General features: G+C 44.3%; 1 protein-coding gene across 9 annotated transcripts in view; it reads left to right on the top strand.

Moving 5' to 3' along the window:
• Positions 1 to 12,859, top strand: part of NCOA7 (nuclear receptor coactivator 7) — a 164,866-nt gene that overhangs the window by 135,610 nt on the left and 16,397 nt on the right. For all 9 annotated transcript variants that reach the window (XM_074990611.1, XM_074990609.1, XM_074990612.1 and 6 more), the window contains one exon: positions 5,161 to 5,308. In XM_074990611.1, coding sequence (XP_074846712.1) covers positions 5,161 to 5,308 — 148 coding nt within the window. The remainder of the gene's footprint in view (positions 1 to 5,160; positions 5,309 to 12,859) is intronic.

Genomic DNA, 12,859 nt, shown 5'->3' with positions numbered 1-12,859 from the left:
AATGGTGCCCAATTTCACTAACATTTTTGTTTATAAATAGTCTCTCCTAGATGATTTGGCTTATAATTTTCATCTTTGTGAAACTGCCCTTGTAATGCACTAAGTATATATGTGGTTGGGATGCCATGTCTGTGCACATAACAAATGTAATTCAGTAACAGTTGCATGCATGTAGGTAACCCTTAACTTTAGTTCTGTGATAATGTCCTCCTTATTGGCAAAATTAGGCCTAAGAGAGGGTTTCTCCAGGTTGGATGAAATGCTTTTTGAGTTATGGATGACAACTTCCCAATTGTTAGAGAGCGAGAACTAGGAATTCCTGTATTTTGACATTTCTAGTGTTGCACTGAAACAGAGGTGACATGTTTTGTGTACGTCACTTCTTCAGTTTCCTTCAAAAAGGACATAGTTTTGTTCCATACAGTCATTCTTTGAACAACTGCACTTGTTTTCTTGCATTTGACTGTCACTACAAGGACCTGGATTAGAAAAGCAGATGACTGAATTAGTCAGTAAAACTGGCTTTAGTCAAAATAATAAGCCAAAAAAGGGCAGGAGGGAGAGAGAATCCCTCTCATAAGTTTCCTGCTTCTTAAGTAGGTCAGTGATAGAAATCTTTCTAGTACACCCTACAAGGTACAAGGGCTTCACCTAATTTACATTAAATGTACATAGGATTTTATCAAATGCCAGCCATGCAGTTTTATAAGCAGACATTACAGTAAGCATACAGAGTAGTTTTTTCCATACATATACAAAATAATGCTTTAAGAAATTGGTATTGATGGGAAATCTAGCACTGCTTCCCTCAGTCCATCCTCCTCTGGCTTTGTTTTTGAGGTGGTCACATAACATTATGCAATATGCATTGAGTCTGCAATGTTTGAATTTGTGTCTCACTGATGTGTATTGTTTTTTCCCTGAACAAATACTTTCAAACATGTTTTCACAAACAGTAGCTTTGACTATCAATCCCTTCACAGGGGTCAGTAGAAATTTGGCTTCCCAGACTTCGGATCAGAGTATTGCGTTTCAGATGTGTCTAGCTCAACTCTGACTTTTCCACAGGTGAGGCTAAAAAACAAGTCTGTAAGCAACTTGGACATTTTGTTGTCCCTTTTAGTAGGCATCCTTCAGCCTGCATAAACTATGGATCGCGCCCTTTATAGTTTCAATTGAGGACTTCATTTACAGTGTCTACTGTGACTATGAAGACCCACATGAGAGTGACAGTCCTTGCTGCATCTCTTGCAGATGTGGTGGCTGTCTGGCAAGTCCTTACTGTGCTTTCTGTGTGCTCGCTTCTCCTCTGCTAGCTGTCTGATCCTCATCTCGCCCTTCTGAAGGCCCTTGTGTAACCCCTGCCTCCAGGTGCTGTGGTCGTCTGCTAGTTCTTCCCAGTTGTCCAGCTCGATGTCTACCTCTCTGAGGTCTCTCTTGCAGACATCTTTGTAGCGCAACTGGGGGCGTCCGGGAGGTCTTTTGCCAGAGGCTAGCTCACCATACAGGACGTCTTTTGGCATCCTTCCATCATGCATCCTGTGGACGTGGCCAAGCCAGCAACTTGGACATTTTGTTGTCCCTTTTAGAAATATTAAAACTCATGATCAAAGGAATGCAGAAACTTTTTGATCTATTTAGTGTACACATCATTTATCACATTCCTGTTTCTTCAGCCAATCTGCTGAAGTTATCCATGGGGGGGAAAAATCTTGCAGCTAGAAATAAAATCTTTATCTCCTCCATCACTATGGCAGCCACAAGCTTCTCTCCACAGCTTGATATTTTTAGATGCTACATGGACTTATTCAGGATTTACAATGGAGAAACTACTAGCACAATCTGACTCTTAAGAGAATGTCCACGTTACAGTAAAACATCTGTGGCTGACTCTGTCAGCTGCCTTGGGCTCGGGCAGTTGGGATTATAAAAATACAAATTGTGTTTGGTGTTTGAGTTAGGCAGGTGGCTTCAGATTTGCAGAATGGAGTCTTCAGATACAGAATAACCCTTTCATAAGCACCTGTAGCTGATTATTGTTCATTGTCCCCAGATTTGCTCGGCCTGTGCACTGCACATAACTTTTGTTTCTCGTCCCCTTTTTGCATGTCAAACTTCTGTTACCCAGCCGCTTTGTAGAAGAACATTAACTGGATAGCTTTGCAATGGTGATGAAATAGTTAATAATGGACATTTTAAATAGGCATTAAACTTTAGATTTAAATTGCTCTCCACACATGCCCTACTTAAGTGACCCCATGCATTGTATACCTCTCTGGGCTATTGTTATAGGTTGTCCACAGATGCTGGAAGACTACACTAGGTTAGGTCTTGCATTTGGATTGTTTTTCTTTGCTACCATAGTCGCCTAAAATTTTTGAGAATGAGAACTTAAATTTAGTAAAAACAGAAAGGTCTCCGGTGGGATGTGGATTTGTGTAACTGGTATATATGCTGACAGGGACACAAGGGAGGAGTAAGCTAGTTCTTCCTCTGTAGTTAGAGAACAGAAGTGTTCGTGATGTAGCAAAACCACAAAACCCCACCTTCATTGGGGTGTGCAGCGTTGTGGCCAAATCTCTGGGTCCAAAGTGAACCGGTGGCCCATGATGTTGCTGAGATCCGGGAGAGCATTTGCCTCTAAGTATTGGTGTCCCTTTTCTGTTGATGTAATTTTTTTGTTAAACACAAAAAAAGCTCACTGGCAAAGTGCTATTTGTGGACTAATCTGTCTGGAATTTGGGAGTTGATGATTTAAGGACCACCTTCTGACCAGTGTAATTCCATTGCGCTTAATGGAATTACTCAGGATTTACAATGGAGAAACTCCCAGCAGAATCTGACTTAAGGGAATGTCTACAATACAGTAAAACATCTGTGGCTGATCCTAGTCAGCTGCCTCAGGCTCAGGCTGTGGGATTATAAAAATGCAGTGTGGAAATTCAGGTTCAGGCTGGAGTCCGAGCTCTGGGAGCCTCCCCCTCACAGGGTCTCAGGGCTTGGCTCTGTGACTTCACAAGGGAGGATGGTCCCTGAATGCAAATGTCTATACTGCAATTTTATAGCCCTCCAGCCTGAGCTGTATGAGACTGAGTCAGCAGACCTAAGCCATCCACATATGTTTTACTGCAGCTTGTAGTAAACTTACCTTAGTTGGTCACATTTTAGAAGGAAATAAACAATGTTGCTTATTTGGTGTTTACTATTTATAGACAATTTGTGTATTAAGCTTTGACATTTTTAATCTTAATATCTCTGTCATTCAGTGACAATCCTGCAACTATGAAATTTCAGATAATAAAAATAAAATTAAAAAAACCTTAAAATACCTCTGTGTGTGTGTACACACACACACACAATAAGGATTCTACCAAACCTTCTTATAAGTTGCTGTAATGTCATTGGTATCTTATTCACCAAAGCAGCCTGTCTGTAAGCCTCTTATTTTTTTCTTTTACCAAAAATCCCCTCAGGTTTTACAAAAAGTTTTATTCCCCTCCATCACCCAGTTTTTTTCAGCCTACTTTTTTATCGTTCAGCTGTATAAAAATAACTTTTATTAGGACAATACAACACAATGCATGAAATACCAGCATTATGAAAATACGTTAGTCTGTGTGTCTATGGAAAGTTGCCTGAAGCAAGGATATATATATCTAGAGATGCGCACAGTAAACAGGCATAAACGTAAGCTCTGAAGCACATGCATCTGAATGTACTGAAGGATCTTACGCCTACCACATACACATTTTAAGCTGTTAGCAGATGCTGTTTTAAAGATCTTGCACACTAAAATGGAAAGAAAACAAAAGTCTGTATCAGAATGTTTCAGAGGAACACGAGGAAGTAACTACATTTTAAGAAAACCAAAAACAGAAGAAAAGGGTAAACTTGAGTATATTCACGGCATATATGGTATGGGCAGTTATTAAAAGTAAATATTTATAAGCTAATAGTATTAAGTCTACAATAGCAAGCTGTTTATTTGGGGATTAGAAATATATTGTTTTCTTAAATTCAAAAGTGGCATTGTGTTTTGAATTCTGTTTTAATTCCGCCACACACTGAGTTGAATGCTGTTAATCTGTTTAATATTTCTTCCCCACCCTTCTGTCCACAAAAATAAAACCTGAGATTTTTCCCAGAAAAATTGATAGATTTTTTTTTTTCCAACAGCATACACTATTTTTGATATTGTAGTAGCAGTCTCTGATAAATACCTAGGTATAAATAAATAAAAAGGGCCCTTCCTTTTTAGTTTTTATCTGTCAAGGATGCTGATAAACTATCTTGCTCATAAATATTCCTTTGTAGTACAATTATTTATAACTTCATAGGTGCTTTGACTTTTATCAGTGTGTTTAGGCCCATTAAAAGTGGTTCACCTCTTGACAGGAAAGTATGAGTGAAAGGATGTGTTCTAACTGCAATATGCCTGGCACTATCACAGAAAAATCATTGTTGGTGTAAATAGGTCACTAAAGAACTTATTCACTTTTATATGCTAATACCTGATAATTTTTAAGCTGTGTTTAATAAATATCGAAGAGAGATGGTGAAGAACTTGCTGTCTACCTACCCTGGAATGCTGCTGTTATACTACTCATTTTAGAAAAGCACCAACAACCGATCATTTCCACTTGGGCAAAAGGTGGAAGGACAGTGTTGCTGTTGAATCTTTCTAAAGAAAACATGCTATAGCTCAGCCCCAAATAGTGAGTTTGATGTGGGAATTGTTGGGTGAAGGTTCTTAGACCTGTGGGGCTAAATAGATATAGGAAATCACACTGAGTGATCATAATGATTTATTTCCTTCTGGCCATATGTTCTCTAAATAAATAATAGGAGATGGAAATGCTGTCCTTGACTCTGATATACAATTTTTCTGTAACCTTGAGCCAAGTCACTTAGCTTCTCTAAGCTCTAGCTTCCTCATGTGCAAAATGGAGATGTGGGAAGACACAAAAGCACCACGAGGTGAAATTTTAAAATTGTTTAAGAATCTCAGATGTAAGCAGATGCGCAGTGTGTTAGTCTGAGCATAAAAATATGTAGACAAAAGCTTGTATTGCTCATTCTTTGCCATTGAGTGACACTGGCATACTGGTGGCAGTTCTGTGGAAAACTGAAGACCATGTCTCCTCTTGTTTTGTTTCTCAGGGTAGATCATCTGTATACGTTTTTTGTTCAGTGGTCACCAGAAGTGTATGGGAAAGATGCCAAAGAGCAAGGTTTTGTAGTGGTGGAAAAGGAGGAGCTTGATATGATAGACAACTTCTTCAGTGAGCCATCAACTAAAAGCTGGGAGGTGAGTGCCTTCTATTTTCAGAGATTTAAGAATGTTACAGAGAACGTGCATCACCCATTGAGGAATCTAAATACTCACCCTTTTTATTTTTCTAACATTCTGATTATATTTTTTTACTCCTAGGACTCTTACTCTTTGCATTAAGGTGTCCTCGGGCTTTGTTGCTGTCTAAGGGTGTGTCTGCACTACAAAATAAGCGCAAATTTATCAGTCAAATTTGTAACTCTGGATTGTATAATGTCGAGGTTGACTGTCCACACCTGGCCACAGTTGACTTAGTGTCTCCCCACTAATTGCCCAAGTTCTACTTTTGCAGCAGTGCATTGTGGGAATCTATCTCACAGTTCCCTCAGCCCCGTTGCATTCTGTATTTTTTGCTGTTGCATTAAGGAAAAAATTCCCCACAAGTGGTTGTGGGTGTGTGATGTCATCTTCCCGCACTGCATTGCCCTCAAAACAAGTGACCATTTTGCTGAAGTCTCTTTCTTCAATGAGATATTGTTTGAGTTGTCTGCATCACAGCCCTTTTAACCGAATGTGCCCTGTTAATATCCACTGTCATCTTCCCAGACTGCATTGCCCTCATTCCCCTCCCTTTGAAGCCAAATGCCCAAATTTCAGAAGGAAATTAGGAAAAGTGGGGAATCTCAGCGGGCCTTGGTGTCCAGAGGTTAGCATCGCTCAGAAGGAGAAGGAAAGACACAGTGCCTTGCTTTCTAGTGGGTAGTCTCCCGCTGTTGAAAATCACTGGTCCCCTTTCACTGTTCTGACTGTGTCAAGCTAACAGGAACCTCACTGGTTTACCTGGGTAAAGAGCATCTGTACATTTTCTTCCCATGTTCGGTGTGGCTGTGCACCTTTTGTTCCCCATCAAGGAGTATTCTGCCTGTTAAAAGCAATGGTGCCTTTCCTGTCCTGACTGTGCCATGCTGACAGGAACCTCACTGGTCCCCTGAGGAAGGAACACCAGTTTGTGCCGCAAACACAACATCAAAGATAATGTGCAGCTTTCCCGAGCTACATGGTTTGGGAATTAGGGGGTGGGGCTTGGCCCCAATTCTGCATTGGCCACAGCCGCCCCCCCCCAAAAAATCCTATGGAACCATGGGGAGCAAGGGGGTCTTGAGGCTCCTTTTAGCATGGTACAGGCACCAGCCTAGCCAGCACCCAAAAATCTTTGCTGCTGGGGAGACTTCCCCCGGCAACAGTCATCCCCGAAACCTTTGAAGCCTTTACTGCGTGCAAGCCAGGACATGCTGCACAGTGCTCCAGACACCTGTTTTTGTTGGGTGGGGGTTAGCCACATGGTGTGGTTGGGCAGTGGATAGACCCCCAACTGCCTGGTGCTGTAATGGGGTTTAGGAGTCCCCAAGCAATGCACCCAACTGCAGCTAGAAGTGACTCTCACTCAGCAGGTAGGAGAGGGATTTTATTAGTTGACAGAGGCACAGCGTGGTACAGAGGTGTCAGTACAGCAGGCAGAGACAGTCATTCCAATCCATCCTGGGGAGAGGAGCCCAAGGGGTGCTCTCATCTGGGGTCTAGCCCGCCCCCACCCCCGCACTCCAGCACAGGCTAGCTGCCTACCAACTCTCCCCACAGCTTCCAGCTGCCTCTTCAGATTCAAACCTGGCTGGCTTCTCCCCACTCCTTGTTCAGGGACAGAGGTGTTACCTGCCAGCTGAGGTTATAGACAGCAGGGGGTCATCCTGTTAGCTGCTTGGTCTGTCACACACACATCCACTCCTGTAAAGGAGGAGGGCTGCCTCTGCCCAAATGTGACTTGCAGAAAAGAAGTTTCTCAGCCTCTGATTCCAGCATGAGTGCCCTACCCCGATACAAGCATGGCCCCCACAGCCAAGCCACCACATGCTGCATGGGGGTGGGGGCTAGCCCACAAGATGAAGTGAGTTCCTGGTTCTCCTGATGCTCCATTCTGGAGCTCTGTAAAGTAGCTACATGCGATTGCCATGCTGATCATAAACAAATTAATTCTAAACTTGGGGCTTCCTGTTTCCTACTTCCTGCTCACCTGGAACGATGATGTGAAAAGGACACCTTCAGGGGCATTGAGAGACAGTTTCCAGGGCTAATAAAATTGCTTTTAACCTAGGTTAATCTACACTGTTTTCTCCCAACACTGCAAATTCAATTTTTCAAATAACTTGGTTGGAAAGTCAGAAGCAAAGAAGTCAGCGTTACAGCCACTTAGAATCAACTAATTGGCCGCTGGGGTGTAGATGGAGAGTTTATAAGATCAGCCATAGAGCCTTAAATTTGACTTTATCTCCTGGTGTAGACCAGGCCTAATAATCCTACTGCCTATCTTTCCCTTTGTCCTCCAGCACTCCAGGTAGTGGCCAAGCAAGGAATTTTCTGATTCCAGCAGAATAAATAGAAATGTGAATACATACTGCAGTGATTATGCAAAGTTTTAAAACTACATTTCATAGCCTTTTAGAGAGAACTTATTTTGAAACTTCACAAATTTTACACTAGTATTAATGTTGCGAAAAAGCACTTACAGGTCAACTTCAATGAAGTTCCGAGGTGGAGAATTTCATTTAACATAGTGATCGGTTGAGCATCTGTTTGAAATCAGGAATCCTTTTACAGAATTGCTGCTCTCTCTGATCTGGATTGTATGTGTTTGTGTGAAGGGCCAAACCTTTCACATTGTTCATATGAAAAAGAATAAGATACTAAAGTTTTACAGTTTCTGATGAAAAGCTGTTGTTTAAAAAGAAAAGCAAATATTATTCTGGGACATGGTGACGGTCCCCATGATGCAGCTTGGAACTGTAGGACTGCTGTGCCTCCCTAACGCTCCATCCTGGTCTGTCTCTCACAGTGGTTTGCTAATGACAAGCAGACAAACCCTTGCAGGTGTTGTGTTCTCTCAGCACAGCCCTACCTGGAGCCTCACACCCTGCTAGATGGTAGGAATGCTTCCTGAGCCACTTACGAATTATTCTGAGAGAGGCATCAGCCAAATTCCCCCCCAACTCAGTGACTGCTGAAAATGAGCAGTGCAAATTTATTGGCTCCCATTTCATCAATGGAAAGTGGGTACATGCCGGCCTTTGTAAACCTGAGCAAATTGAGCAAACACTTCAGGCAAATTCACTGGTGAATATAAACAGTACAACAAGTTCACTGACTACAAAATATGGATTTTAAGTGGCTATAAAGGATAGACAAAAAGCCAGAGTGGGGCCAAGAGGGGAGGGGTTCTGATCCTGTGCTTTGGTAAGGACTGCCCTGCTAGGCAGGCTGTGGAATCTGTGGAGGCTTTTAAGAACAGGTTTGACTAACACCTGTCAGGGGATGAATAATACTTACCTCTGCCTCACTGCTGGGGTCTGGAATAGATGACCCATTGAGCCCTATGTTTGTTATTTAAGTACATTCATGAAAAGACAATTCAAACCTGTCCTGATTGGGAGCACCGTAAAGGATGCTCATGTAAGAAGTGACCGTTTTTAGACGGTCAGTGTTAACTAATCGTAAAAAGTATGGATGTATGGATTTTGTTTTTATAAATAGCCTTTCTGTTCTCACTTGTCCTCATTTGCTAAATTGTAGCCTTTGATGATGAGCTTAGAATTGTTTTAATTTTAAATGTTGTCTCAGGGCTGGGATGTTGCATAGGAGCTGATCCTGACTTGAATTGGATAAGCTGGGGATATACCGTGCCCCTGATGGTTTTGTGAATAACCAGTGACAGGGCTGGAGATCACAGGAGAATGCTTCACAGGCGTTCAGGGATTGACCAAACACTATAATTCAAGTGCAAAGGAAAATGAAGGCAAGCACAGCCCGAGGGGATTGTTTGGGTGGATAGCTGCCCCGCAGCGCCAGTCTGTTAACACCCAGTCAAACATCAATAGGTCACTGTCTCACTGGAGGCCAGGGGGTTACAAGGGCCTTGTCTACACTATCCCATTCCTTTTGGAAGGGGCATGGTAATGAGTGAGTTGGGAAGACACTAATGAGGGGCTTTCATGAATATGCAGCACCTCATTAGCATAATGGCAGCTGCACTCAATTCAAAAGTGCCGCTTTCTAATCATGCACCATGCGTGTAGATGGGGGCCTTTCGAAAGGACCCACCAGATTTCGAAGGCCCCTTATTCATAAAACCAAATAGGAAGAAGGGGCTTTCAAAGTCCAGGGGGTCCTTTCGAAAGTCCCCCGTCTACACAGGCAGCACGCAATTCAGAGGACAGCGCTTGTGAATCACGTGCAGCTACCATTATGCTAATGAGGTACTGCATATTCATGGTAGCGCCTCATTAGCATCTTCCCAATTCGCTCATTAGTACACCCCTTCCAAAAGGAAGGGGCTAGCGTAGACGCAGCCAAGATGATTTTCAATAATTGTTCATGCTTTTTTTTTTTTAAATATTTTATCATCTTCTCTTAAACTGTGTTTACTAACTTTACCAGTAAATTAGGAGTAAATGTTTTGCTTGGAATTTATTCAAGAACATTTCTTTATACTATTTTGTGAAAACTTGAATGTTGGTGGAGGCTTTGCTGGGAATACAAAGCAATCTTCTCTCCTTCCTCTCTCTTTTCTCCCCTCCCGCCTGCCCCCCCAGTCCCAGGAGATTGTCTGTTGTGTACTAGTTTTATGGTTCTGCTTCTCGGACAACCTCATTCCCAGATCCCACAGATGGCCTCTGGCCTTCATTTCCCAGCCACTCCTAGCTATCTTGATTCCAAACTTGAGCTGGTTCTCAATACAAGGCTGCAGACTAACTCCTTTTCTCCAGCCAGCCCTCTTCCTTGACTTGCTCCTTGCTCTGTCCGGAGTGCCCTCTTCTCCCACTACTAGATGCACAGCAGAGGGATCATGCTTGACGGGGGTTGAAGAGATCTGCTGGTTTGCAAAGTGTGCTGACTATCAGAGCCTGCAGCCTCCTCTTAGAGTGCTATAGAACAGTGATTTTCAAACTGTAGGTCTCAACCCAGTACCAGGCTGCAGAATGTCAGGCACTTATTCTCCTTGCTGTACAGTGACCAGCGGAGGTGCCAGGCCAGACTTCCGGTCTAGGTACAGGAAGCAGCCAGCAGCAGGTCCAGCTCGTCAGCAGGGGGGCGCTGGGGCTCTGTGCTGCCCCTGCCCCAAGGTGGTGGTGGAGTGTGCAGAGACACTTGTGCATGCCTCTGTCTTGGAGCTGGACCAGCTGCTTCTGGGGCGCACAGCAATCTGCCATGTCAGGACAGCTAGAAGCCTTCATTTATGCCCCCGCTGCACTGGAGATAACCTTGCTGCAGCCCTAAACCCCTCATCCCCAGCCCAGACCCTGCACTCTGATCAAGAGATATCATTATGTTGGGTTGTGGGCATCAACAATTTTCTTCAACCTGGTTGCAAGAAATAATGTCTGAAAACCCTTGCCATAGACTACACCAGCTGTTTGCAAACTGTGGGCTAAGACCCCAAAGTGGCTCTAATACTAATATATGGAGATATACATCTCATAGAGCTGGAAGGGGCCTCAGGAGGTCAGTGAGTCCAGTCCTCAGCCCTCTCGGCAGGACCAACCACCAGCCCTGACAGATTAAAAACAAAAAAATCTATTTGCCCCGGCTCCATAAATGGCCCCCTCAAGGACTGAGCTCACAACTCTGGGTTTAGCAGGCCGATGTGCAAATCACTGGGCTATCCCTCCCCCCACTATACATCAATGACCTCATTTTAGTGGGATTGCCAGGACAGGTTTAGATTTACTGGGGCCTGGGGCTGAAGCCAAAGCCCAAAGGTGGTAGTGTTCGGGTAACAGGCCCCCTTCACCTGGAACAGTGTGGCTGTGGTAGACTCAAGTTTTCATCCCTCTGGTGGAGACTAACATTTTGTGTTTGTCACAAGGGGGTCATGGTGTAATGACGTTTGAGAACCCCTGGAATGTACCTGCTCCTTTTCTCTGTGTTCCTCCATGATTATCCCCTGCTCCTGTCAGTTCTAGAACACAGCTGAATCTGGAACCTAGAATTGCTAACTGAGATACTGCCAACAGCAATTTTTTTAAGAAGTATTTAAGAATTTAAGTAGTATGGGTTAAACATCTCTAGAAAAATTCTGCAGCACTCCTGTCTGTACACAAATGAGTTGCTCTGTTTAAAAGTTAAAGAAAGGAATGGAAAGTAGGGCTGCCCCTTTGTAATTGTTAACTTCCACTCTAGACTATAGCTTATATGCTTTTATAAAGAAATAGATTTCAGTTCTGCAAAGGGAAATCTATGTCTTTATTCCCAGCCTTGTGCAGGGCTGAGTGTAGAGTCAATGCATATCAAATAATGTTTTTAAGTTTCCCTGGGCAGTGGTTAGTTCAAGCACATGACCAGTAAGTAGATGTGATGGGGACGCGATGATAAACTGAAGGACAGAAGAGGGGAGAGAGAGAGAGGTGGAGGGAAGCTGAAGAGAGAGAGAAAAGGTAATGAATCTTAGAAACGGGGAGCTAGATCTACATTTCTAGTCCATCCCCCTTCTTCTCTCCCCAGTACTGTGGCAGGACCAAGTAAACCCCCTAAACCAGTAGTTCTCAAAGTGACCCCCTTCTGACAACAAAAATGACTACACAACCCTGGCCGGGGAGCGGGCACTGTTACCTGAGCCTGCCCAAGCCCTGCCACTCCAACAGGGCTAAAAACCTTAGCGCCACCACCACAGATGGGGTGTGGAGGAGAGGCCCTAGCCAAGTCTTAATGCCAACCCTGGCAACCATATTAAAATGGGGTCCAGTCCATGGTTTGAGATCTGCTGTGTTGGACCATCCCTGAGATGTGTTGGAGCAACCTGTTCTAAAACCTCCAAGGCTGGTCCCGCAATTTTTCCTGGTAATGTATTCCAGCACCTGACCATCCTTGTGGCTAAATATTTTTTCCTAATACAGCGTAAGCTTTATTATCTGGCATCCCAAGGGAATGGCAGGTTCTGGAAAATCAAATGTGCTCATCAATGGAGCAGGGCCACTGGCCACACTGCTGCCAGCAAAAGTTTGGCAGCCAGCCGCCGACTCTGCTGCCACCACTGCTGACCACGCAGCCAGTCCTGCGGCCACCAGCCCTGCTCTGCTGACCCCGGCTGGGCGGCTGGAAGATGAGCCAAGTGCCAGTTAATATAGTAAACCCTTGATTTTTACGGATCCCGATTTAGTGGGGTTTGGGAGCAGCAGACGTCTGCCAGTGCCCCCACCCCATTGTTCCTGAAGTCCACTTAAGTGGCACCCATAAAATCCTAAATCCCGCCCCCACCCTTCCCAAAAAAGAGAGGAAACTTACCAGAGCCACTGCTGCCAGCCATGGAACCTTCTACCATGGCCTGGACTGCCGCCGGAGCCACCACAAGCTCCTCCCAGAGGTGGAGCACGTATGCAGGCAGACCACTCGCATATGTGCCCCATACCTGGTGGGAGGACTGCGCAGCGGCTCTGCACCAGGCATCTTCAGCCACGCAACAGGGTTGCTCTGGCTGTGTGGCAGGAACCATCCGGCTGTGTGGAAGGTCCAGGGACTGGGGCTGGGGGAGCCTGGCAGGCG

This window comes from Carettochelys insculpta, chromosome 3 (assembly GCF_033958435.1).
Source record: "Carettochelys insculpta isolate YL-2023 chromosome 3, ASM3395843v1, whole genome shotgun sequence".
Lineage (NCBI taxonomy): Eukaryota > Metazoa > Chordata > Testudines > Carettochelyidae > Carettochelys > Carettochelys insculpta.
This window is presented reverse-complemented; position numbering and strand designations above follow the sequence as displayed.